This window comes from Montipora capricornis, chromosome 3 (genome assembly GCF_036669925.1).
Source record: "Montipora capricornis isolate CH-2021 chromosome 3, ASM3666992v2, whole genome shotgun sequence".
NCBI lineage: Eukaryota > Metazoa > Cnidaria > Anthozoa > Scleractinia > Acroporidae > Montipora > Montipora capricornis.
The window spans coordinates 57,991,467-58,018,966 of NC_090885.1; the positions used below are offsets into that span (position 1 = coordinate 57,991,467).

The window sequence follows — 27,500 nt, forward strand, 5'->3', positions numbered from 1 at the left end:
TCGGGCATAACCATTTCTGGATATCGGTTTTGGGCTGTGTATATGGTAGAGATCAAAACGAAAACAAGGTAAGCTTGGCCGAGAGGTACTGGAAACAAGAAGAAGCTGTTTTTTTTTTCTTTGTGGCGGCCATGGGCGGCCATGTTGTAATGCTTTAGTAAGCCGAAACAAAATTCGGATGTCCTCTACAATCTCGCATTCTGGAAGAGTAGAGCGGATTCTTTCCAGCACGAAGTCTTTGTAACGCCGTGGTCCTTCCACCCAGAGCGTCGCAGGAATATAAGGTCCTCCGCCAGCGTGTTTGTTTCTAGAGAACTTCTGGGTAGAGACTGGCGTGGATGTAAGTGTCGGTTTTCTGTTGATTTCCCTATTCTGGGTTACAAGAAAACGAAATAAATAAGGGTGAACCAAATAACGCGCAGTGAGAACAATAGGGACGAGACAGGTTTGAGATCGCAGAAAAAGGATAATCTCATTTCTTTTCGGTATAGAACGACTAAAGACAATACCTTGCTATTCTCCGATTTTTAAATAAGTATATCAATTTTCAGTCCAACAAGCCTTTACAAAACAGTAACAGTAAAGCAAGAAAACAGTAACTTACCCTTCAATTCTGGTTATTTTTTCACATCGGAGCAAACCATGCAGCTGTGTGTTTAGAAAGTGCTGAACCCTGCCGATCTGTTTCCCTTTGACAGTGCTAAAGTGTTTGTCTGTGGCAATGTTTAAGATAAAGAAGGGAGAACATAGATTGAGACAAAATTTCAGATTTATTAAATCAGAAAGAAAATGAATAATGGCACAAAGGAATACTGAGAACAGTGAGTGGGCTAAAAATAGTCTTGATTATAGAGGACCAGTTGTTTCGAACTGTCTAAAAGCTGACCAGACGTCTGGAGGGTAAAAGACAATTTTAAGAAAACTCTTAATTAAAAGAAATAAGAAGACCCTAGAGAAAATCTCTCCTGTAAAAGGAACAACTGTCAATACCGATAAGGATATGGAACATGTTATTTGTAATTAATTTTGTTTATGGAGTTAGTGCCTTAGGTAAGTAGGTAGGCCGACATCAGCTGTGTTTACCTGCCAGGTTTCTGACCTACATTGAAAAATAAAGTATGTATGTATGTATGTATGCGCTGTTGTTTTTACAAACGCTCAAGTTTATGCATAATAAAACAATAGTTACTCAATTCGGTTTTCGCATGAATTATCAATGCTTCCGTTTGTTACTTATCCGCCTCCGGCAGCCTTCGGATTCGGAAGTTAACACAAACCTCGGCCATGATAATTCTTGCTATCATGCTCAAACTCATCCAATTATTTTTAAATACATGACACTAATAAAAAACCACACACTGAAAGATATAGTCTGCCAATTGTACTGTAGTTTAATATGGTAATGTATGCACAATTTAGTTGATTACATGTACTACATGACCTTCACATAGTTATGCCGGTAATAATTTTACGAGGGAACTGACTTGTCCAAAGATTGTGCTCATTAAAGGAATCAAACCCTTGTTTGTATTTTAATATTATTTTACCATTTTTCAAATGTGTTTCTTCCCCTGGAGCAAGATTTGAATCCAACAGCAATGTTCCATTGGAATAAACAGGTACTACACAGACACTTGTTAGTACTATGATTTGTTCACGGTTATCATTGTGCACAGTCCACTTCCTGTTAAGCACCTGGTCATTGTCAATAGCTGTAAGAATGTCACCAGATGGAACTTGAGTCCTCGACTTCCGTTGTTAAGTTATTTACATGTAGCAAGTGACACTGGTTTTTCCTCCTGCAAGGTGGATCTTACCATGGATGTTAAGGGCAAGTTTACTACGTGTCACAGAGTATACCAAACATCAAGGGGCTGACAAAACAGGGTTAATAGAATAGAGCTGATCTGCAGTTAATGCCTTATGAATTGGCTAGACACCTTCGTGGCTAAGGGCATTGATGGCACCTGTCAAAACTGAGTTTCTGGCCTGAATCCATGTATGGGGGGTCACATTTAACATAGCAGGTAGATTCTTGTATGTTTGAGTACAAGAAAAGATGTCAGTTTTCGCCCTTCCCTTGTCTGAGCGAAAAATGGTTGAAGTAAGCAACAGTTTATCTTCAGTACTTAGCTTATTTGTTTCCGATACAACGGTTATTTCTGTCCAAGAAGATGAAATTATAGCTTTCTGGCACATGTAACTGTCTCCTCTTTTTCCATCAACACAATGTTGTGCATAATGGCACTGAACCCGTGACAATACGTCTTTACCTGCTCTGATTTATTGTCCTCGCCACTTTCAGTTTCGCTTCCACAAGTTTTTGTTGCTTTCCATTCCATGGGCTGTTCGGAGGTCTTACGGGGTCGTCCTTCTCCTTTGGATTTGCAAGCTCTACAAGGACAATTATCCCTAATGTGGCTTGTCCACACATATGGTTCCTTCTTTGTGGCAATTTCCTCTGGATCGGAAACTGCTGGAACTCTATAGAGAAATCGCTTGCACCCGGAGTAGATTGAGGAGGGATGAATCTCTCTGCTGTCGTTATCGACAATGATTTGAAATTTCATCCAGAGCTCCAATTAAAAAGCTTCTTTGTTTGCAACACTGACCCTGGTCCGCGGCAGATTTGTGCCACAAAGACGACAGTGTCTCGAGATATTGAATGTGTTCATCCATGCTGTTGGCCTGCATGTTGATCTGAAATTCACAGCAACATAATAATGTACGCTTAAAGGCGTGATAAATAATTGTACTTTAATTTTAAAATGCCCGGCCACAACGTATGGTTAAAATGTTTAGGCGATACTCCGATAGATCTGAACAACGGGAATCGGCCAAGTAGTTTGCACACTAACAAGCACCTTCACCGTCGACTTTTCTCTCTCATCGCAATCGCCATCAATTCTTTGTTTGTTGTGTGTGTTTGCTTGTCTTCTGTAATTTTGCGAGGTTTCGTGGGATATGGCTGAGGAACAAAGTCGCTAGGCTCGAACAAGAGTTTCCCTTAGGTCCCACTACGACACCCAGTATCTAGTATCCAGAAATGGTTATGACCCGGACTGGTAAAAGTGCCGGATAAAGTCAACCTTCTTATCATGGACGGAGAGATGCAGGGAACGGGGAAGGAAGATACTTGTGGCTTGCATGCAGTCGCAAGTGCGCTAAGTATCGGTGTGGGAATTGATCCAGCAACAATTACTTACGATGAAAAGGCGGTGTGGAAACACCTTTTGAATTGTCTAGAGGACCAGTTCTTGGCAATGTTGCCACATAGTACCCGATTGTCACTGCACAAGAAGGGGATTAAGAAAACGACATTCCACCGTGTCAACTGACGATGAACTGTACAGTTCTTGGGTAATAGCGTTCCTCAGCTTTTCACAGCTGGCCGGCAGCGCGTGAAAATACTCGTTCAACGAATCAATCTTTCATGATTGACTTAGGGTCACTTAGCAAGAGACCGTTGTTGTGTCGGCGGAGATTGCACCGACTTGGTAGCAGTTTTGTAGCTGGGCCCATAGCGTGATGCTTTTCCATGAATATCTTTAAAAATTAGAGTAAGATCTTTGAAAATGCTGATTTTGTGCTTTTTGCCATTTTTTTTTAAATTATGTGCAATGCAGTAAAAGTAGAATGAATTAAGAAAAAAATTCACTCAGACCGCGCGATTGGTATACTTAAGACACTGCAGAAATGGTATTCGAAGGTACTTTTCGTGTTCTTTACATTGCTACCTACCTGATGGAGCACCGTTATGCCAGCCCAAGGGCAAGCGTGTGAGCAATAACCACTTCGATTTACTTGCGAAGTATTCTTAGTTTTCATGTCACGCAAGTATCACGCAAAGAAAAAATAAAATCGCTTACCATTCAATAAATTAAGGAGAGAACTTGACATATTGTAGAAGGATAATAAATAAAGACCTTGTCAAAGTTTAACGGCTGTGCGATATTACAAACTCGAGTTATTCGGCAAAAGGTACCACTAAAAATTGTAGTGTTTGGTATGGAGACTCCATGTTGGTGTCCGGAAACCAGTGAAAACACCTGGCCCGGGTTGCTCGAAGCATGGTTAGCGCAAAGCATCGTTAAATACCATGGAAAACTATGAGTTTTGATACCTCTTAAGCAACGGTTAGCGCTAACCAGGCTTCGAGAAACCGGCCCTCAAACATTTTTTCTCTCTGCTAAACTTGAAAACATTCGCTTAGACACTTCTCTTAACATATTGGTTATTCACAATTCGAAAACACAAGGCGAATCGGTATTTTCGTGTACGTGACATGTTTCTCAGAAGTAATCCATATTTCACTCATTGTAAAAAAGTTGAAATGCAAACTGCTCTATTTTCAAAACAAAGCATGCTACCGATCTGAAAACAGGCCAGAAGATATATCTTTTCAATGTTTTTTACCCGATGAAGGTAAAAAACTATCTTTCGGTAAAATTTCTTCCCACAAAGTACCCAATAAACAGCACACTGTTTGCTGGTTATTTTCCTTTCTTATTTTCCTCATTATTTTTTTCTAGCAATTGCAAGTAGCTATACTACAGAAGTAACTATTGATTTTTAACATGCTACATTCAGTATTGCAATTCGCGGAGGAATTTGCCGTTTCATGCTTGTCCATTGCTACTGCATGTTCTGCGCGGAAAGTAGAAAACTCTAGAACGCACGTTCTGGGTAACGCCTAGTGGTAATCACTTACACTTACACTACGTTATCAAAGCCTTATAAATTGAAGTAGTAAAAATTTCAAGTTCAGTTACTGTTCAGTGATCGTGGGATTCGCTACCAGCCATTCGATATTTTTAGTGCCTGGTCTCTGTCGAGCTATCTAAAGGTAAAGTCACTTATTTAACGTCTGCAGTTCCTTCAGCTACGAGGCTGGTATCAATGGAAGCCGACGGTGCGCCCTTTACCTCCCTCCCTCTGTCAGTGCTCCGTTTTACGGATATTTAAAGCTATAGCTATACGGATCAGAGGAAAGTCGAAACAGACGTTGAAGTTACCGAGGATCGAACCGGGGACCTCTCTCTCCGAAAGCCGCGCACTAGCCATCTGAGCCAGGAGCGGTCGTGTCTTTGTGTGAGTCGTCGACCGAAGAAAGTTTTGACAATTTACCTCTTCAAATTTGTTGATTTCATTGTCAAAGTTTTGTTCTTGATTTCGCTGGCCTCTGATTGACGAAATTGTTTCGTGGGTCTAAAATGACTTGTTACGTTGTGTTATTGCCAGTTACGATATAAATTCTTTTAAGGATCTGTTAGTTTTTGATCATTATTTCTCTCTCTACTACCACTACCACAACCACTACCAGTGCTACTATTGCTTCAACTACCGTCTCTGGCATGCTGGGTGTGCAATCAAATATTTACTTTTGCATCTCCCTGCTTAGCCATGCTTTTCGGACTAGGCTTAACGCATGTATTACAAGCCCAACGAACAGCACAACAAGTGTTCTTGCATAAACTGTTAAACAAGATGGTTGGTGATAATGCCGGATGCAAGCAAGCCATAAAGCAACTATAGCCAAAGCAAATGGCACTCCCTGGAGTCCCCCCAAATATCCCAGGACAAACCGCCGCATTTGCTTGGTTTTAACTTGGCCTCAGTTATATTTAGCCTCATTTAAACAAAGTCATGATGATCACTGATGATTAATAATCAGCATCATTGTTATTGTTTTTATAATATCGCGTTCCGTTCATAACGCGCTCCTTGAATAACTTAGTTTCACAGACACGCCCTTCGCAAGGACAGATCGAACGTACGCGGATCATCACCCATTGCATCTAAAGGAGCTGACTGTTACTCTTGGCGCGATTTTTACACGTATACAATTGCTTTCTTTGAGTTTGAAGATATCTCACTTTAGTCTTGACATGGTTTTTACTTCATTTAACGTGAAGAACCCGTGAAACGTTATTTCAGAGGAGATGTGTTGTTTTCTGAGGTCATTCTTCGCTCTGGAGAATATCTGGAGATTTAAGCTATTTTGAAATGATTTTTGTGTTAGTGGTTACCACCATTTCATCCGCAATGGACTGTAGATAACAATTACATTCATTAATAAGCCAAAAAAACCTTATGGCTAGAGGGATGGTAAAGTTCAAAAACAAAACAGTAACCCAAATATCTGATGTTGAAATGAAATATCGTTGTGGTATGGTGAATTCTTTTTATTTTTTATTTAATTCAATACTTATCCAGGGGCATCCAATTTAGCAGTTTAAATGGAGCCCTGACACAGCACAAAACAAAGACATTAAAACATTAAATGCAGCATGTACCGCTGGCGTTACTGTTTAAGATGGCCTTTTAGTTTGATTTTAAATTCGCTGAACGTCTCTACTTGCCTAATGTTTCTCGGAATGGTGTTGTAAGTTCGAGCGCCGTTTATTCTGAAGCTCCCCTAATACTTGGTAGTTTTTGCGAAGGGAGGGCGCAGCAAATCACGGCTTCTGGTGTTATAGCCATGGAAAAAGTGCGCGTGCCTAAACTCTGAAAGTAAGTACGAAGGCGCTCTTCCGTGAAGACATTTATGGACTAAAAGGCATTTGAGATAATTTTTGCGCGCTTGTAGGTTGGGCCAGCCAAGTGTTGATTTTAACTCCTCAGCCCCGATTGATCGATCTTCAATAATACATGCGGCACGACTATTTAGCTTATCTAGGTAATCTTTGCTCCCAGCCCAACAACTGTCCCAGACAGGCGAACAGTAATTGAATAATGGCAAGACTAAAGTATTGTAGTGCATTAGGCAAGTTGGCTTGAGGAGAACCTTAAGCGCTCGACGCAAAACACCTAATCTTGACGAGATCTTGTTACCAATATATTCTATGTGGTCCTTCCAAGATAGTGTGTTGTCTAGGAGGACCCCAAGATATTTGAACTTATTAGCCCTGTCTAAACGCGTATTACTGATTTCTATAACTAGATCGTCAGCCTCTGTGGTCCTCTGATGGGTACCAACAAGCATAATCTTAGGACATCAGTTAGGCCACCAGTTAACTGGGCTTGAATTTCACTGACAGACTTGCTTGTAAAAGAGATAAGTGTATCGTCAGCATAAAGCTCGACACTACAACCTTGAACCGCCAAGGGTAGGTCATTTATGTAGATAATAAAGAGTAAAGGGCCGAGCAAGCTACCCTGGGGGACCCCGAAAGGTATAGACGGGGGTTCAGACAAGAGCCCATTTACGCAAACTTTGAGTGGGCGTGGTTAAATAGGACATAAACCACTGGACAACAGAGCGATTCATTCCTAGTAAAGCTAACTTATCTAACATAATGCTATGATCTAAGGTGTCAAAGGCCTTACTTAGGTCTGAAAATATAAGGCCAGTTAATAGTCCTTTGTCAATGTTTTTAAGCAGAGTGTTTGTCACGTGTGTGAGGCATGTGGATGTTGAGTGAAGTGGGCGTAAGCCAGATTGGAGAGGAGAAAGAAGCCTATGCTCCTGTAAATAGTTGTAGACCATACGGTGGACAGCCCGTTCAAGTATCTTGGAGAAGACGGGAAGTACTGAGATTGGCCGAAAGTTCGATGGATCCGATTTCGATCCAGCTTTGTGAACCGGCGTGACAATAGCATGTTTCCAATTAGCCGGTAGCGTTCCTTCATTGATCGTTCTGTTCATAAGTAGGGTTAAGGGTCTCGCCAGAGCTTCAGTCCCATCCTTTAGAAGCCGCACAGGAATATCGGGTAGCCCAGATGATTTCTTGGAGTTCAGCGATTTCAGCTGTTTGTAAACAAAATCCACCGTTATTTGTGACAAACTAAATTGTGCACGTGTTAGTAGTTGAGGAGAGCAACTGGGTGGGACTGCTGCCGTAGATTTAAAGAAGAATGCAATGTTGGCTGAGATTAGCTTTGGATCTGTGATGACTTCACCGTCAATTTCCAGAGATTGAATTTGATCAGCTTTAACATCAGGTCCAATAGGCCATTTTACAGTTCTTTGCTCAGCGACCAAGCCTATGAATGGCTGCGAGGCTGCCGGTGACCTTGCATTGATACAGACCTCACTGCTTTTATCATGTAAATTGCGTTGTTGTAACGCTAATTAGTCCGTGATATTAACATTACAAAAGCATGAAGGTTTGTATCAAAACAGGGTCACCGGCAGCCTCGCTTCCATTGTTAGGCCTTTTAACTTAGCCACAACTGTAAAATGGTCTATTGCAGACTTGATTGCACTCCATAATTTGCTGGAATGGTTCTTATTTTCTTGAATCAGGTTAGAATAATACGTCCTTTTTGCCTCTTTAATTTGATGGTTACAGTTATCTTGTTTCTGAGTGATCGATATTCTTGCCATTCATAAGATCATCCAGTCTTTTGTGACTTTTTGTGATGAAAGTTTCGTTGAGTAATTAGCGCTCTTATTTGATCGTCATCCAAGGGAGCGTGTTAGAACGAACTCTACTTGTGCGGGTTGGTGCATGTCGATCAGCAATGGTGACAAAAATGTCTTTAAAAGAAGCCCACGCCTCATCGACCGTGAAGGAGGTGCTAATGAGATCCCAGGAGGGAGAGTGTAAGTCTCTGATGAAATTTGGGACTGAGTAGTTCTTATAACTCCGACATTTGACATTTTCAGTTCTAATTTTACATCGATGCTCATGATAGCTCATGATCGCTAAATTATTGAGATTTGCCAACGTTGTGTAGCAAGCAGGCTCCGGAGCTCTTTGTGTCTTTCAAGTCGATGATTTACATGAAGACAACTGAGTTTTTCTTACTTAAGGAATTGAGGTGAACATTCAGTCATCGTAGTCAACGTCGTGACGGTTGGGTTGTCAGATCTGAAAATGTGTGTGTAACACTGAACACACTTTTCTGCCTACCCCCCATCCAGCTCCAATATTGCTTCTCCATGACTAAAAGCCAGTTATCACCAGCCTCTGAACTCAGCATTGGAGGGGCAAAGGAGGAGGGCTAAGTGAGTTTTCGAGCTAGCACATGAATGACCTTCTGGGCCTTCTTTTCTAGGAAAGTGTTATAACTACCTTTACTGGCCTTGGTAGCCGCCAATCTCGTCCCCAGGGTCCGCTTTTCTTTTGGTCAGAAGCAAGAACACGGACCGGGCCACTTCCTAGGCAGGAAGTCCGTAAATCACGGACTTCCGGCACGGCTACGCACGCTCAGAAATTTGAAACAGCAGTGGTTGTCAACGGTTACAAAAATGGACCTTCACTACGACTGCGCATAAATTGGAAGTGACCAGAGTCCGTGTTCTTGGTGCTGACCAATGAAAAGCGGACTCAGAGGGGACGAAATTGGGTAGCCGCGATCCCGGAAAGTAGAACTGCATCGTGTAATGATGATTGCAAAGATATATTATTACGCACTGAATCGATCGTTCTGCGAAATTACCCACCACTGCGTAAAAAAGAGCCAAAAAAGACTTTTGTTTTGTAAACTCAGCTAACTTGTAACTTACAAGTTGTGTTACGGTTTGGTAGCGTCAAAACAGTTTGTTTTCTTGAAGAAACATAGCTTATTTTTAACTGTAGTAAGTTATCGGATGTTTCAATTAGTTTCCTTTGAACAGTTGTTCAAAGTAAATAGTGTCCTCCTTTATTCAAAACAGTGTTTGCAACACCTGGAACTCCTGGCAAATAGAAATAAAAACTGTGTTTTTTAGTTAAAAAAAAAAAAAACACGATTAGGTGAATAATTTGAAACCTCGGAAGCAAAGTTAAAAGCGCTAACATTTCCGAAAAATGAAGCCAGCCTACTTTCATTCATTAGTTTCACCGCGTTCAATTCAATTTACTTTAGTCTCTGTTACTTGGTCTCTCTGAACATTATCATGTGTTGCCAATTGTGTTTCATTGTCAATTTCTAGATGTCACATGTGTTCTCGTAATTGGTTGTTCCCTCAGTTTATTCCCCAGTATACTGAGCACGTATACTGTTCTACAACTGATTACTTAGCGGCTTTTTCCAATTCTTCAGACTAATCCATCTTCACTATTTGTTCAGGGCTTTCCGACTGAACATTTTAAATTTTCCCATTGATCCTTTGAAAGCTAAATCAGAGAAATTCGCCGATAAAATACACTTTGGTAATTAACCGGTGCCGATTGTTTACATTAAGGTCGGAGAATACATGTATATAATATCTAAGTCTTATGTTGTTGCACACTATATATTTTTATTTATTGTGTTGTTTTTCCCGTCTATCCTATTGAAATGCTCCAATCATAACACACAAGCTGTACATTACAATTCTTTTCTTTTTTGGGCCACGCGTATGTTGTCATGATTGTTGATTCCTAAAAACAGTATTTGCTATTGTAAACTAAAATGCTTTTGTAAGATGAAATCTTTGTGTGCGAAAAGGTCCGTCCTTGAAAAAGCTGAAAGTTCTCTTATTTTTTACCTTAAAAGATGTTAGTTTATGAAGGAACGTTTGGATTTCAGTTGAGAATTGAACAAGAAACATTAACCGTTGACACAAGAGTAGCAAATTTTTCTAACGAATGAACGTCGTTAAATACATTTTATTATTCAAACATTCATTTAAAATTGCTGAACTGTTGTTTGATTTTGGGGGATTTTTGTTTATATTTAATTCTCTATGTAATTAAGTTTAACGCAATTTTGCATTTTTTTTATCATTCCTTTCAAAATGAAAGCGTGGCGTAGAATAAGACGCCGCCTTCTTTCTACTTGGGCTGTGAAACGCTTCCTCTGATACAACTGAATGACAGCCAGGAAGCGAGTTTCCTGGATTTCATTTTTTACTTATTATTGATTTAAAATTAGTCACAACAAAAGAAAAGTTCTCTTTTATTCGCTTTGTCTTAAGCACCTTTCCAATCTGTTCTGTGAATGATTGCGCAATTAGCATGGACATGAACACTAAATTCTTATTATCTTAATTTCTCTGGATTCCAAAATCCACGCATATTCAATGGCAGCTCCTCATTGGCATGTGAAGAGTACGTTTACGGTTTCAATTTAAAGAATTTTCGGGAAAAATAAGAAGATTTCTTGTGCCCCCGAGATCAGGAGCTAACCGCATAATTTCCTGCCGAAATATAAAAAAGAAGCACTATTTTCTTTGAGTTGTCCTTTAAACAGGTAATTTAAAAATGAGTCAAAAAGGAAATTAAAAGCGCGGTACCACCGTAAAGTGCAACAACAATGTTTGGGCTTCTGATGAAGACTTCATTGTCAATTGCCATAAATTTGAGCTGAATACAAAACCGGAAATGTGCTGCCGACAGGATTTTTTGTCGTAATTTTCAATAGCCAGTTATTGTTTCTTTCTCTTTTAACTTAGGTTGAGTGACTTGTCAATCTGTTGCTCGTGCCTGCTTTCACACCTTATGCTACCGCGCAATTATTTTTCACATACGATTTCTCATATTGAAACCAGTACGTAAAAGAGTACCTTTTTTGTAATTTTTGGCGCAGGATCAAGCCATGAAACTGAAAAATGTGAAGTTCTTTCTGTATATGTTATGTAAAAAAAAATTGCTGAAAAGATTCAGACACTATAGATTATCTGGTAATCAAGAAAGGCATTTTATCGCTCATAAATTGTTTTAATTTTCTGAGGAGACTACTTTTTGGTCCAATTAGTTAGGATATAGTTACAGCGTAAAAGGAATACTTCTTTGAAACCAATAACCGTCAATACTAAATATGAACGATTGTAAGGTGTTAGACTTTTTTATTCGGTGACAAAGAAGAAAATTTCGCTCTTCGTCTGATGATGAGGTGATCGGCCTGAGCTGTTCTTAGCTGTGGTCAATACAGCAAACCAAATAGTTATAGTCTGTTGTTGAATAAGATCTTAAAAAATGGATTTCTAAATTAAATGATTTTCTGAGCTATTGGTGTACCTTTGCATCTGCCAAGTTGTGAATACACGTAGGAATATAATAGAATAGATATTGATTTCATATATTTTGAATTATTTAATCTGAACGAAAATGCTTGACAGTGAATAGGAGTGATATTAGTTAAAACTTTCACCTCTTTTTAAACCGGCATGTATATTGGTTTCTACTTATTCTACTTATTCTGAATTTAATACCCTGAACGAAAATGTGTTACAATGAATGGGAGCGCATGATATTAGTGAAAACTCTCACCTCTTTTTAAACCGGCATTTATATTGGTTTCTCTCTTTGTTTCCCTTATTTTTTGTGAGATCAAGTTTTAACTACTCTGCTCGAATTCGTGATCGTCAATTCTTGTATAAAAATGTGTCTTTCGAGCTTCATCGAAGCAGGAAATTTACGAAGAACTGCACATTTATAAATTTTATTATAATAGTCAACATGCAAATGGGATAAAATCTGTTATCTTTCGGAAATTAAACCTGAAAAAAGAAAGCTACGAAATTACAGACAATTACATTTTCTTCCACCGACTGAGTCGGTGTAATTTCGCTTACACAGGTCTGCTTAAGAACATGAAAAATAATTGAAAAAAAAAGTTTAAGAATTACAGTCTTCGGCTAAATTAATTATTTGGACGAAGTGATTGAAATGAAATGGATTAAGTGCAAATTCACTGTCTCGCTTTCTGTATCTACTTTGATTTTTAATTGAATGCCGGGCACTTGGACACGAATGCCAGGTAGTTGAAGCTGATAGACCTTTTACTTGGAACACTTCGTCATGTGTTGACCACTGGAGTTGTATTTACCATCCTGTTCCTCTGACTCGGACCAATGTACTTATGTTCACAAGTACTTAAATCAGTTTTTTCAAGATTTTGAGGATAAATTGAATTTCACTTTGAATGATGAGGAGGCACTAGCAATCCTGCTATCGTGCATGATTCTATGATTCTCAGCAACTTCACCGAATATAACTTTGCTAGAGAGGACACTTATCATTTCAGCTTTCAACTGAAGAGCAGAGATAAAACGTAAGGGGAAAAACCGAGTTAATAAATTTATCATAGCAGGCAGAAAATTCGAAAAGATGATTGTCTGATTGCGGGGTAGACTGAGAAATTCGAGATTGCTTTGAAAATGACGTGAATAATTCAGTGTAATAATACCGTTGAAACATCGTTGAACTTGCCTCAGGGTTCCTTTTTTCTGAGAGTGCAGATACCATATTTGATGCACGGGTTTTTGACCGATGATTTGAATTATGTAGGGATTTAGCATCGCGATTACGGCAAACGGCATAAATCAGGTTGAAATTTAAGTCTTGGCAAGAATCAAAGGAGCTTGGTTGATTTTAGCTGATTTCTTGCTTTTGAGCAACATATTTCCATGGTTTTGAGACGAGCAATGGCCTGCCACTTGCGTCTGTCGTTTCCCGTTAACTCGTGTTTGGGGCAAACTGTGAACGGAAAACATCGAACTAATTTGAACATTTGCGTTTTGCCAAAAATGGAAGAAACTTCATTTATATCGGCTCATTTCTTGCCTGTTAGTGACAAGTATCAAGTACTTGAACTTCTGAAAAATGAGAGACCAGTTAGAATAAGAGATTTCGCATGCTTTTAATTATCAACAGCACCCTGCCTGTTGCCGTTTTCCGTTTCACGTAAACCCGATTCTAAATCTTTCTATTAAATGTACCATTACTTGAGAGGTCGAAGACTGCTGTAATTTCTGTAAAAAAATGAATTTATACTGCAGACTATATTGACACTGATACACTGGCTTCAAAAAATGGTGAGAAGCTGATGATCGATAGTTGTAGCTAAACCTTACCCTGTTCCAGTTAAGCAATAGAGGGCGTTTTCCGTGTTTCCATAGCTTCATCTAAACACGAGGGGGAGTTGGGAGAATTCGAGACAGTTATGCAAATCCGAGACGCAGTCGAGGGTTTCCATAACTGTCGAGAACTCTCCCAACTTCCCCAAGTGTTCACATGAAGACATGGAAAGACGGAAAAAAAGTCCTCTATTGCTTTTATAAAATATTTCTCAAAGATAATTCAACATATGAAGGGAAATGCTGTTTTTTACTTCTTGATTGAAACAGATTTCCTTGACACACGCTCATATTTCCTACTAACCAATCAAAACGCGCGTCTGACAATACATAAACAATCAAAATTCGTGTGATGTCACAGCCATGTTCCATACTCTCATCTAAACACAGCTATTGACCAATGAGAATGCGTGTACTATCCTAATTATTTTATATTAGAAATCGAAAAGGAGGAGACAAACTACCCCGAGACTCCACGTGTGCCTTAATCATTGTAATACATGTACTATCTGGCGTTTTAGTACAATACTTTGCACATGTTATTCTATTTTAGTACTAGTCATTACATGAGATCAATAATAATAATAATAATAATAATAATAATAATAATAATAATAATAATTATTATTATTATTAATATTCTTATCCCATTTCATGTTTGTTCACCATTTGCAACCATGTTATTGTGAGTGAGTGAATCCCCAAACGTATAATAGACTAGTATTGACATCGACTTCGGCCTTGGTGAACTTTCTCTTTTTTTGTGGGTGGAGACAATGTCACTATGCGAGTGTTTATGGATTTTTGTCAACAATGCGTGTCCTTCGTAAGACTGAATCAATGTACAACTTGTAATATATGATCTAGCTGATAACGAATTTTGTCTTAAAGTGTACCAAAATTTAATACCGTATTTTAAACGGCTGTGTCACGTTATTTTAGGGTGCCGAGCAGAAATCTTCAATTAATCACGAGTTTAAAACTTGAAAGCGGTAATGTGGAATTCCTTTACTTATAAAATTATCGTTACATCGCAAACAAGATGATTCTGAGCAAACACGGCCTTTATTCTGCCGATTGGCCATGAACTTGAAAAAATTCAGGCCGACTTTTTTCAAGGTTACCCAAATGAAGTCCATTTCAATCATTGTCCGTTTGTGCCATCCATGCTTCCCTTTCCTTTTTCTGTATTTCTTTTAGGTTGTTTAACAGTTTTAAGTGGTTATTGCAATGTTTCATCCTACGTTGGGAATTTTGGGGTTCTTGACATTACATTTTGCGTGACGTAGGCCCTTTAATATGTCAAGAACAATTTCATGACGATCAATGTCTTGGAAATACTGTACCTGCAGTTGGCTTAAGTAAATAGTTATTCTAAACGTTGTCATGTGGTTGGAGATCGTTCAGGACACTGTTTGCATGCAAATGTCGGCAATGATGATGATGATAATAATAATAATAAGAACTAGATTTAGAATTAGAATTTATTAAACAACAACAAAAAAAAAACCAAGGTTATTTTAGGTCTGGCCTCGGTTGTCCGAGAAATGGAGATACACCATCAAAAGCAATCGATGACGATTGAAACTATTTGATTTATTTTCGGCGGCCAGTCCTTGACTTAGTTTCAATAGGATGGCGTCTACTTTTCGGGTTAAAAACGCTCAGCTAACTATATACTGATTCCAGGGTAAAGAGGGTTCTTAATATTTCCAAGATTAGCTGAAGTATTCAAGTAGTGCCATATCATGATCCCTCATTAATGTCCTTAATGAAAAATTGTAAATCTAGAAAGACGACTCTACCCGCGGTTTCAATAGGCCACTTCGGAAAATACCACTTTTTTTAAGTGACATACCACTAATTTCTTGCAGGTTTCGTTATTTTTCGAACTTTCGCAAATCGAGAGCTGCAGCCTATTATTTGAAGGAAAAAATGTTTGAATCGTCTCTCTTGCGATGTTATGTTTTTTCAGACGAGCGGGTTTTGGCACTAAGATCAGTAGTACTTTGGGAAATACCAAAAGAACGATTGCCATTTAAAAGACCACTGAATTTTTGTATTTCTTTTATTACATAGCATCATGGGCTTGTAAGTCGAAGTTGCTATTGACACAGTGACTGCTATGTTGATTCTATGATCTCGTTTGAACTTGGAAAAAAAATCAACAACAAAAACAGCAGCAACAACAACAACTCTTTATTTCTCTCACTTATACAATTGATTATTACTAATTAGGAAATTGGGCAAAGCGTTTCTGATTAACAGTAATCTCGATCGTCACGTGGTTATCAATTTATCAGAAAGGGGGCCTGGATGCCAATAACATTGAGTATATCCGTGCATGAACGCGCGCAGTTCTTTACAATTTTCGAGCTGTAAATACAAAGTTCTGTTTTCTTCCTTATTTACTTTGCGTAGCTTTCTCGAAACTTTGACCATTTTGAAATTTTACCTTGTAGACGTCGTTTTAGACTGCATTTGTGACTGAGGGAAGCGCTGTTGTTGAACTTCCCATTGCAATTCGATTATATAAAAGCAAATCAGTATAATTTCTTCTTTTCCTTAAACACAATAATGATGATCAAGATAAATAATTCCTCAGCTGCTTTACGATCTGGGGCTTTTCTTGAACGCTACAACGCAAATCCTTTTAAGGTAATCTTCAATGCGTTCTTGTTCTTAGGGGTGTTTAATGGCGTCTCAAATTGCAAATAATGATGAAATGGATTTGTTCTTTTCCTTTTCTTCACTGAGTTGAATCTTATATAAGGTGTAGAACCCGGACTCGTCAATTGACTCTGGTAGTTCATTCTTTCCTTTTTCTGTTTCGTTCTTCCAGGGAATAGTGTTTTGTTCATAATTGTTGATGTTGTTGATTAGTGAGTACTGCCTGATCACTTGATTACAACTTTGTCGAATGGAGAACGGATAGCTAAACCCCACCCTTACCTCCCAGAAATTTGTTGTTTGAACAGCCGCAGCAAGGGCGGTTCCTCAATTACAAGGGATAGTGTGAGAGAATCTAGAATCGAGATTAGGAGTTGCGTTTTGTTCGAGTGGTTTGTAGCAGGTCGGAACACAAGAATGATTCGCGGATGACGCTTAATTTTCATGAAGCCGATGTACTCATACTTACCATTTAAAGGGAAATCAGAACCCCCTTTTGTTAACTAAAAACGAGGTTATTTCTTCAGTTTAACATCAAATGGAAATTGTCTTGAAAAGGTTGTCTATTAGATTAAAAAGAATTCGGGTTTTTTTATTTCTACCCCTACCATGCTCAACGTTCATTTTAAATTACTGTTTATTTCACCTTGGAGAAAAAGTGTACACTAGAAAGGAACTTGTCCCATCCATGAACGAATAAAACCACGAAACGAAACTGAAGTTTTTCTCGCCTGTAAGTATTTCTTGTTAATATCTGCATAGCATGTAAGGACCAATTTTTCAGTAGGGAATGGGTTTGTGAGGACAAACAGTCGCGCTGCCTGTGCGATTTAACTTTGGGATTCTTTCGCTAACCACTGCAGAACAATAACGTGGTAAGGTAACATTCGAAGGTTTATGGAAATTTCTGCTTGGTACGACGTTAAGTATGAGTCTTATGTGTGGCTCATTTTATTGTACGCAATGAACGGCTTGAAGTGATACACGTGAAATGCTGGCAACCGAGCGAGGTGATATTGGATGATAAACGTTTTCTTTGCATGCTGCCTTCTTTTTCGGTTTATTTCTCTATTAAAGCCGTTAAACACGCTAACAGTCTTTTCCATTGCCGTAGAAAGCAATCACTTTCATGTCCTCAGAGTGACACAGTTTTTTTTTTGCGAGATTCAAGGGTGTTCTTGAAATTTGTAGCTGTTATAATTTTTTTCCTCTAAGCATTTTACACCAGAGATTCTTAGAAAGCATGTCATGGCCTGTAATCTGTTCCTGTTAGGTTTTAGCAACAGTTGGGTAATTTGCGTTGTAATGACTTTTTGACGCATATGAAAGACAAGAGCTCACGCAAGTTGTGCACCAGTAGGTCATGGTATGTTCGCGGTGGTGGCAATGGTTGCCATGGAGTCGAGTCTCTTGCGGTTTTGGTTTTGTATTCGTATTAAAATTTATCGACTTATTCTTGGAGTTTCTCGGTGAATTACACTTCCCTGTGTGATAACCACAGCTGTATCTGTTTAGTTGTCGTGGTTTATGACTTGACAACGGCGTTAGGCCTAAAATTATTGTGAAACTTGCTAAGTGCTTGTGACTAGTAATGGACCTCTTAACCATGTCGCAAAGAGACTGTCATCGCCTTTTAAAGCACTCATTTGCCATCTGTTTTTTGCCTTCTCGTCTGAAATGATGAAAGTGGGCAGCCGAAAGTTCAAGTGCAAATGGGTGGTCGTAAATGGCGGCCTGTTTCAAAGCCATTAACTTGCGATGTCAAGTGATGTGTCACATCAAAGCGGAGCTTATATGAACGAGTAAATGGAGCTTTGAGGACTTTCAAAGTGTGCTGCAGCATATGATTTGTTTGTAGAGTAAAAAAAGGATCCTACTTCGCTCAAATCATCGGTTGAGTGTTAATACTTTAATCCCCTTAATTAAGTGCCATACGTTTTACAGTGTGCCTGTAGTTATCGCTGTTACTGAACCCTGCACTCGGTATCCCCAGGCATGTACAGTACTCATTTTTGTGGTCAAAAGTCTCAGACTTTAACTAATACGACTACTTGTTTCGGGTGCACTTGGACCCCCAGGAAAAAAAATCCTCTGGAACTCGTACCGAGCAATCTATTGCGGTCAGCAGAGTGATTTTTTGATGGCTTTAACCTGCGTTAAGTTATATGTTTAATTTAGAAAAGAAATAATGGGTGACGCATCAGCGAAATACTGAACAATTCGTAAACGAGAAAGAAAAAAGCTCAACCTCTTTCGGAGTGAGGGCAAGCGCAGCTTAGTTTTCTTCATTTTCGCGAATCGATATACACATTTATTTATTATTTTTTTTGCTTTTTATTTTTTCCATAATGATCCCAGAAAGCAGGTTTTGTTGTTCAAACAGGATTTGCGATAGCCTTCTTATGCAATGTTTTGCTGTTTTGAGGTACTCTATATTTTCATTTCTTATCGAAACAACCCCACTGTTTACACGAAGAGATCTGTTGCTCCACTATTTATCGGACGAGAGGTCAATGCGAGCCTTGCGTATATCCGTTTTCTTTGCTGTTTATGTGCGGGTACAGGATATGCTTGATCTTTGCCAAGACAAAACAAAGACACAGAAGACTCCCCTGAGACGAGCTTATGGCAGGCGTTGTAAACATACGGAAGTTATTGACCGAACAGCCAGCATTGTCCTCGTTGCGTTATGCCATCTGTGTCTTATTTCCGTTTTGGTTGAATACAGCGGAACAGTGCCAAAAAGTTGAGATTTTGCTCCAAACCGACTGTCGATCAGGAATTGCAAACCGTTTCGTGTTTGTCACGTTTCGTGAGCCATTTACGTATCCAAATGTAGTTGAAGCTGAACTTTTAGAAATGTGATGTTGATTATTACCGAATAATGACACTCACGGGATTCAATGATCATTTCTTTCAGCGAACTGCTTTTTCGGTGTGTTTCAAAGTCCACTAATTTTAAACGATGATGTTATTGCGAAAATAGAAAAAAGAAGAGTTTTTCGATCCACGCGAATGTTCAACAATACAATCGATCGTGAAAAAAGATAAAAAACCGATGGTTCATTTTACGAATATTAATAAGATTTCCCATTAGATGAAACAACAAATCAATGGTCTACTAAATAATAGCCTAATAATTTAGTTGAACTTAATCTTGGATAAGGACCAAAATAAGAAAAAAAAATCGAAAAGCACCATAATTTATGGGATCTCTAAAACAAAAAAATTGCCAAATCGGCAGCTCGACGTTTTGTTCACATCAGCGAACGTGATAAAATTTTAAGGTGCGTGAAATGAAAGTCATGGGTTTCATTGTGGTGGTTTCAGCGAATATGAGAGGAAATAGACTGCTTGTGAAACTGTACAATGATTCTGATTACTACCAAGAATATGTTTTTAGGTGAAACCGATTAAAATAAAATTGTCTTCCAAATCACGAAGTATAGGTTATGTTTCGTACCCTTAAAATATGTCTATTAGTTTAACACATTCTTAGGATTATCTCCATTTTCCTTGGGGAATTACAGTGGAAAACGTTTCAAAACGTTTTGAAACCAAGTGTAATTTGCAAAAAGAAAATTGAAAGGAAAAATTCGTCATTTAACTTCTGACAAAAACAAAATATGTCGACATTCCAACTGAATCGAACTTCGTTCTGTTTGATTTGTCTTTTTATATTTTTGGTTGCGTCGTACAGGAAATTATAGCGAATTTTCGAACTGTAGTTAATTGAAAACGTGTTCGAGGAAATCAAATTTTATCAATTCAACACACTTTTCTAAACATTGGCTAACAAAATATCAATTTATATCAGTCTGGGACGAAATGCGTTGAATGCGGTGCTTTGAGAAGGGGATAAAAGACCGAATGGAGAGTGACACAGCTGATTAGTTGTGATACCCGGCTGGTTTTCTCTGCAGATAAAGCCACTGTTATAATTTTCTGTACTTTTCAGGAAGGCCTCTTCAGATATTATCGGCAAATAGCCCAATCACTTTCATTGTAACACCCGACACACTGCCGGATGTTGCTTGCTTGTCAAACTTGGCCGAGTGATAACGAAATGCAGTTTTACCCTTTAAATGCGAAAGAGATTCTCAAGAGTACCAAATGAACGCGCATGCATGCTGTTTCTTAATATTTCGGTATCTTGAAGTGTTTGATCACGCTACATTTGCGGTCCCGAAATCCAGGATAAGATTTTCAATTGAGGGAATTTTTTCGGTTTAAAAATTATGTAAACAATTGTCCCTAAGAAAAACTGAAGAAACGGCGATAAAACGGTGTGTGTATAAGCATTGAGAATTAGTGTTTGCATGGGCTATCAGTCAGTTTCATTTGTTTCTGACAATCTTTGGCTCGGTCCAAGTTGCCAAGTCGTTAAAATAAAATGTTGACGCGGAAGATCTCTTATTTTGCTTCAACTTGGTAGCATGATAGACGACTCGATGCCCACCCACAAAACGGAACACCACTCTGGATTAATGCTGAAAACAGACATGTTTTGATAAATGGTTGATGTTGAACACAAAGTTCATGAAATTTTTCAGCGCCAGGAAGGCGCCTTTAACCCGGGAAAGCTGTAAATATTTTTCCTTCCCCGCACCCCAGAATTCCTCGGAGGCCACGGTGGCTGCACGAAAGCTGTATGCACATTTACAAAACGGAATATGCGACTGACCGCAAAAGCAAAAGTCACGTTCCGTGGAAATTCTAAACCACAAATCGATGCGGGCCAGTTTTTGTACTATGCCCGGATATTTGTTCCAAACTAAATCTATTTGGTTTTTTTTAATGATTCAATGGTAAATTCTAAAAGATTCAATAAACAGAACCCGCTTTTCTTGGACATTCACACAATTAGTAGTGCTCGTTAATGGCCTCTATTGAGCGAGAATATGCTCATTTCGAGTCGTCTGTTCAGTTGGACATTTTGTAAAAGGGGCTTTGTCTAGCTGGCACTTAGTGCGATCTTTTGTTATTGTTTTGTTGTTCTGTGGACCGATGAGAGTCATTTAGCAAGTACACAAATTGCATGGCTAGCGAAAGGAGTGTCTTCTTGTTTTAATTCAGCTTCCCAATTTATAATCTTTGCATTGAAATAATTTTTGATTAAAAAAAAGAAAAAGCATGGAGATTTATCTCGATCTGTTCACATAGGCTTGCTTGAATAGCAATAATTTACGTTCAGTTTTTGAAACCACGTGCCTTTCAGTCTTGTGACGAATAAATGATTTGCTGTACAAAGGGGTTAATGTCATTATCACCAATCTTCTGAGTTGCTGTGTGGTCCAAAAGGCTTAGTGCAATATTTTAATTGTATCAAACTGGGTACCGCGACCGGCTGTTGGCCGACTTTCGATATCACTGGGATGAACTTATAAATGCAGTTTTTTCGGTTGTGATGTCTTCATTACACATGTACCGGCTACCAAATTTAATTATACGTTTCTTTCATCTTCCTTAAGTGGGTCGCACGCTGAAGTCATTAACAATAAAGTATAACTTGAGTAGTTTGCGGTGAATAAGAAAGCCGTTCAAAAACGAGGAAAGCACGGTTTGAGGCTTACATTTCACTGATAACCCGAGATATTTTTTCAAGCTAAAATGTTTTTGTTTGCTCAAAAATGTTTTCTTTGCTGTTTTTACTTCTTGACAGTGCATTATCTCGGTGGTGCTGAAATCGGAGAAGGCATTTAGTTTTGTGGCTCCGTTTGTTATGACAAGGCGAACAGAGGCTCCCTCACAGGGTATTATTTAAAATTTAATGCTTGTCAGAAAAGCACTTCGCTCTTTTGGAAGCGATCTGGGATTACAATGACCACGACAGATAGCATATCGAGGTAAAGCTTCTTCGATGAGCTACCGTTTAATGATAGCAATTACAATAGGAAAGCCTGCTATTACTGGGAATTGATTTTCTCATATTAAACACACACCTCTAAATAGAACACTCCACACAAAGCGATGCGATGATAATTTAAATGACCATTAACACCTTTAAACGATGTGCCATTCTCTGCAGCGAGTGGGCAAACAGGAAACCATGGCATTCGGAAAAAAAAAGAAATGCTAACATTGCCTAAACTAAAACAGGTCTTAGTTATTCATGGAAATGTAACTGCCATTAACAGTTTATTCAATCCTTGATGCATTTAGACCCATATGTTGATAATGGATCAAACAGATGGCTTTGTCTTTGGTTTCACACTTCCGTCGATCATCAAATTGTAATGAAAAAGGCTCTTCAAAGTGCCTCGGGGTTTTAATTCACGTTGTTATACGAAGGAACCTTATCCGTACGAATGACATGTCGAACGAGAGCCATTAAGCGAGTTGTAAGCGAAGCAATCTCGTCGTCTTGTCGTACAAATACGTTCCGTGGGAGGGGCACCTAAATGAGTATTAAAGAAGTGTTTTACAATTACATTAAGCCCCTGAATAAAAGTTCTCGTAATGGGCTCTAATGAGTTTCTTTGTAGTTGAAGGACGATGCACTGTAATCAAATTCAACCAAGAATAATTGCATTTCTTCGGTAGCGGTGATACTTCTATATCCTGCTACCACTCTAGGTATATAAATAAATCGAGAAATATCAACGATTTTCGACACCTTAAATTCTTGAGTGCTATCAGGGTTAACAAAGCGCTTGTCTTGCAAGTGAGTCTAAAGGCATCAATTAAAGCTAAAATAATTCAAAGGACGCATCGACAGTCTTTTTGCCTTTTTATCTTTATGTCCATACACTTCTGATCCTGTTTGAAATTTGACGTTTTCATTCTGTCGTGGTAAAGCATTTTTTCAACTTCAAAGCAAAAGAATCAGGATTATAAACCAGCAAATTTGCGTTCTCGAATTTGTTTTTATTTAGTTCACATCCATCTCATGACTTTCTTCGCTAACTGCTTACTACATATGTATGTGCTTTTCTTGTCCATGTGCTTATCTAAATAGCAGAAATAATGAGAGGCCTGATACTTGTTTTGCATGTCCAGTCTCTTAAACAACAACATGGTTGATAATTGTAACTATCTGAAGTACAAAATAATTAGAACTTATAATCTCATTGCTATCCATATCTAGTTATTGTTTTATGTGGTGACTACTAGTCACGATAAATTGTCTTCTGGTCCCTTCCTCAATCTGTACACTATCATACACACTTGTTAATCCTAATCTCGGATTAAAGGTAATTAAAACTCTACACTCGCGCAATCTCTTTTCGATGGTATAAGTAAACTTTAAGAGAGCGGGCCACTCCACGTAATTCACCCGACACAAGTGATGCACTTCCGCACCTAACCGTTTTGAACGTTATCCAATGCTTATCTTTCGACCAGCGCAATCCCGTTACGACGCCGCAGTTGTTCACATTTCACGTTGATTCATCGCGAACGGGAAGTCAAGAACAGTAGCGAATAAAATGTATGCAGCTCTTTGAATATCAGCGTTGTTCATGTTCATGAGTTTGATGAGAAAGGGTCTGTTTGTTGTTATAGCTTGGACGTGATTTGGTAATCTAGGGAGTCATCTGTAGAAAAAACCACAATGAGGTGCAAAATTTTGGGTGCTGAACGGCGCCATTGACAAAGAAGGTAGCCCAATGTCTTCATACTGTTTGTGGTCGTCGCGAACCAAAACTCGAACCGCTACTTTCTTTGCTGCACTTGGTGGACAGATCTCAGATGCTAATTGGCGGCGTTTTGTTTTGTAACGTCTGTTCTGAAACCAAATTTTAACTTGTGTCTCAGTTAGTTTTAAAGCACTTGCTAGTTCTGCTCTCTCAGGCCCAGACAAATATTTTTGATGGCTGAATCGCCTTTCCAACTCGAAGACCTGTGCGTGAGAGAAGGCCGCTCTAGATCGCTTCTTCCGTGGTTTAGTTTGTTGTTGCGGGCTCGAAGTCGAGGTGTGGTTCATATCTCTTTCTTCCGATTCTGCATTAAAGAAATCAGATCAAGTAATCAGATCAAACCCTTGCAATTAACAAATAATTGTCTGATTTACACAACTCGGCTGTACTAAGTCAACGGCTCCGTTGCACAACGAGAGACGGTTATTTTAACTTACTTTGATCTTTCACTATCTGCTCTCCACGTTCAATACTTTCTTCTAGGTTTTTTTCCGTGCAAAGTGAAGGAAGTGCGTTGGGAAGCGGTGAGGCATTGTATGCCTTGAAACAGCCAAGTTGATTTATGCCAGGTAGAGCACTTTGAAAGTATGTAGGCAGAGGCAAATATGTCGGCGAAATTGCATGACTGTGGACTGAGTGCTGGCCCCAAGTTGCAAAACAGTTGTTATTTTGCTGCGGGACATCACGGCGGTTCAGAATATCGGTGATCGAGAACGGTGTTACCGACGTTCGCATGGCTTCATTCATTATGTTATATTCTCAACTTGAGCTCTAAACGACGTTGAGAGGGGAGCCGGCGGTGATTGCAGTTGTAGCGTGAAGGCCGCACGCTGCTGCCCGATACAGAAATAGGATACCACCCGTAGATGTGAATCCTAAAAACGGCACTGGGAGACCTACAGGAATTTTTTTCAATATCATTATTCAGCCATAAGAAATCAAAATTGTACATTAATCGCCGATTGGTTGGTGCCCGCGTATCAGCTAGTGGCTGTTGATGGGAAAATCAAGCTAATCAGGCTTTCTTATTGGTTACTTGCTTCATTGACGTAGTTTGTTGACTTTCCATTAAAGAGTGCTGACACAATGCAATTAGAAAACACACGGCCTCTCAATTACGCAAGGGCTGGGGTCTTCTGAAGGTTGATCGAAAGATCAAGAGAAGAGGTGCAAATTACAGAGCGCTATTCAAAACACTCCTTGTTTATATAGATAACTCGATCGAAGAAGTTCAGGGAGGTTAACCTGTGTCGTTGGCTTATGTTTTTATTATTGAGATGATTAAAAATAAAGGGAAAAAAATCTTATATGACCTTCTGAGAGAGATTCACGTCTCACGAACGTCTATTCCGTTTCTGAGTTATGTCGAATGAACACGTTGGGCTGTCGCGTACCAGTATCCAGATTTGCGTACACACTGTTTCTGTTTTCTTTTGGCGATTTTCTGATAGTAAGGAGCACATGACTGACAGATTGCGAGGAATTGGACGAGATGGGAGGTACTAACAGTTTTGTTTTGTGAGTCTACTTGTGGAGGGCTATTTAGTCGATAATGACTTCTCACCCAATGCCAATCATTATGCCAGTTCTGCATACGTGTTAATTCGTTTATTATTTTACTATTGTCCGGTAATGTCGCTTAATAATTGCAGGGATTGACGTTCGAACAAAGGAGAACGCGCCATCTGCCGTGAGCCCATTGTTGACAAAGTTTACTTGCACTTTAGTAGATTTCCATAGTAAAGCGAGCTGGAACAGATTTTCATTCTGATCTCGTCTTACCTTTTAGCGGAAACTCAAGGAGTAGGAAGTGGTGAAATGACAATATTACGACATTTTGAAGGTTTTTTACTCAAGTGTGGATTGCTTTCAAGGATCTGAAATCAACATCATTAGAATGAGGCTCGAGACAGCCATAAACTGTTGTTAGCTAATGCGATTACTAAAGTCCGCCGGGTTAAAATCTTTGTTTGCTGCGTTTTCGTGTTTCTTTGACCTGCTTTCTGGCAGTCGATAAATTTAGTGTGAAATTACAGAGCGCTTCAAATCACTTGGGTATTTCACCTTCCCTTTTATTCTTGCTATGAAGTGTGAAATTTAAAGTTATTTCTTCGTTCAATTGTGGCCTTTTCAATTTCAGAAGCTCCGGTTTGATTTCAAAATCAATTTTCACTACACGAGCCTTTCCAACAGTTCGTCAGGTGTAACATTACTTTCGCTGTTTCTTTTGTTATTTGTATAGGATCGATTTCCGCGCCGAAATGAACTTGGTCTCTTTGGTGAAATGGGAGAATTAATCACAAATTTGGTAGATTTTGTTTCAAACAAAATGCTCGTTAGTCTTCTTTTTTTATATTCAGCCTTGTCCTTTCTGTTGAGTCTTTGAAATGCCTCAATTATCGGAGGTGCTTTTCTAGAATGACATTTTTATTAATGGCATATTTTAGCGAGGATTTAGGCTTTACTCGAACAGGATTGCCCTTTAGTTTCACCACAACCCTTAGACAATCCTCGACTGTGCGAAAAAGAAAAAAAAAAGCATGTAAAATATAGATATTGTGAAACCACAACTCATACCTTTTCTTTTGAAATTTATTCGTATTTATGGACATGTGTCGAAACAAACTAAACATAAAAATATTTAAGTTTAAAAAAAGTACGAAAGGTTATCCCATGTTTTCATGAACAGCTGACATTAGTAATGTGGCAAACATTTACCTCATCTTCGTATTGCAGTGAGGCACGGAACATACTTTAATGATAATAATGTCGTGGACTCTAGGCACAATGTGTGAACATCAATCGTCAATTAAATTGTAGTGAATGAATGTTATTATAAAAGCTACCATTCTGTTCGATGTTTGTCTTTCTAAAGCAACACAGTCCTGCCTGCCTTCATTGTTGTTTATCCTTTTAGAACGAGATGAACGGGAACATACAATTCGTGATTCGCCATGACAAGTCGCTTGCTACTCAATTTTCTTGTTATTCCTTATCACGAGTTCGTCATCAAGATATCACTCTTTTGAACAAGTAACTCATGACAACTTAATTTCAAGGCTAGCTTTCACTTTTAGTGATTGAAAAAACAACTTAAAAAATAAAAAATACAAAACCCGAAATAAAGGAAAAAATACTATTGAAACAAGTAACATTTCTACCAGAATATAACTAAGCTTGAATTAATTTCCTTTGAACCATTGCTCAATACTAGGAAATGATGTCAATTCTGTATTTTATCCTTGTTCCGTTGATATTGAAATGGTGAGCGTCACATGTGCGTTAGCCTCTGACGCCTCAAAACCTGATTTGTCTAGCTTTTACCTATTTATAAATTTATGCTTTGACTTCATCTGTGGGAATATATCTTTGATGAAATATTATACCACTGTTGCGTGTGAAATTTATCAGCGAAAAGTGACAAAGTAACGCCCAGAACAAAAGGCATGTACAAACGAGATTTACAAAATGTGTATGTAAGA

At 38.7% G+C, this 27,500-nt stretch overlaps 2 protein-coding genes and 1 long non-coding RNA gene across 4 annotated transcripts in view; 1 reads left to right on the forward strand and 2 right to left on the reverse strand.

Annotated features, from left to right (window-relative positions):
* Positions 1 to 27,500, forward strand: part of LOC138043483 (uncharacterized) — a 97,039-nt gene that overhangs the window by 6,197 nt on the left and 63,342 nt on the right. The gene's annotated exons all lie outside the window — the stretch shown is intronic.
* On the reverse strand, positions 23,228 to 24,952 carry LOC138043480 (homeobox protein Nkx-2.5-like). Its single transcript, XM_068889767.1, has 2 exons — positions 24,456 to 24,952; positions 23,228 to 24,322 (listed from the first exon to the last, which is right to left on the reverse strand). The coding sequence occupies exons 1-2, from the start codon at positions 24,763 to 24,765 to the stop codon at positions 23,913 to 23,915; spliced, it is 720 nt and encodes a 239-aa protein (XP_068745868.1). The 5' UTR covers positions 24,766 to 24,952; the 3' UTR covers positions 23,228 to 23,912.
* Positions 26,597 to 27,500, reverse strand: part of LOC138043479 (homeobox protein Nkx-2.5-like) — a 12,584-nt gene continuing 11,680 nt past the window's right edge. For both annotated transcript variants that reach the window (XM_068889766.1, XM_068889765.1), the window contains one exon: positions 26,597 to 27,500. This exon is cut by the window's right edge and continues 910 nt beyond it. The gene's annotated coding sequence lies outside the window, so the exon portion shown is untranslated.

What these genes read in the sequence shown, in the direction of transcription:
- LOC138043480 (XM_068889767.1), bottom strand. Translation starts at nt 24,765, where the DNA reads ATGAATGAAGCCATGCGAACGTCGGTAACACCGTTCTCGATCACCGAT. An exon ending in GCAGATAGTGAAAGATCAAA is followed by an intron (nt 24,323 to 24,455) that starts GTAAGTTAAAAT and finishes TCTTTAATGCAG; the next exon opens with AATCGGAAGAAAGAGATATG.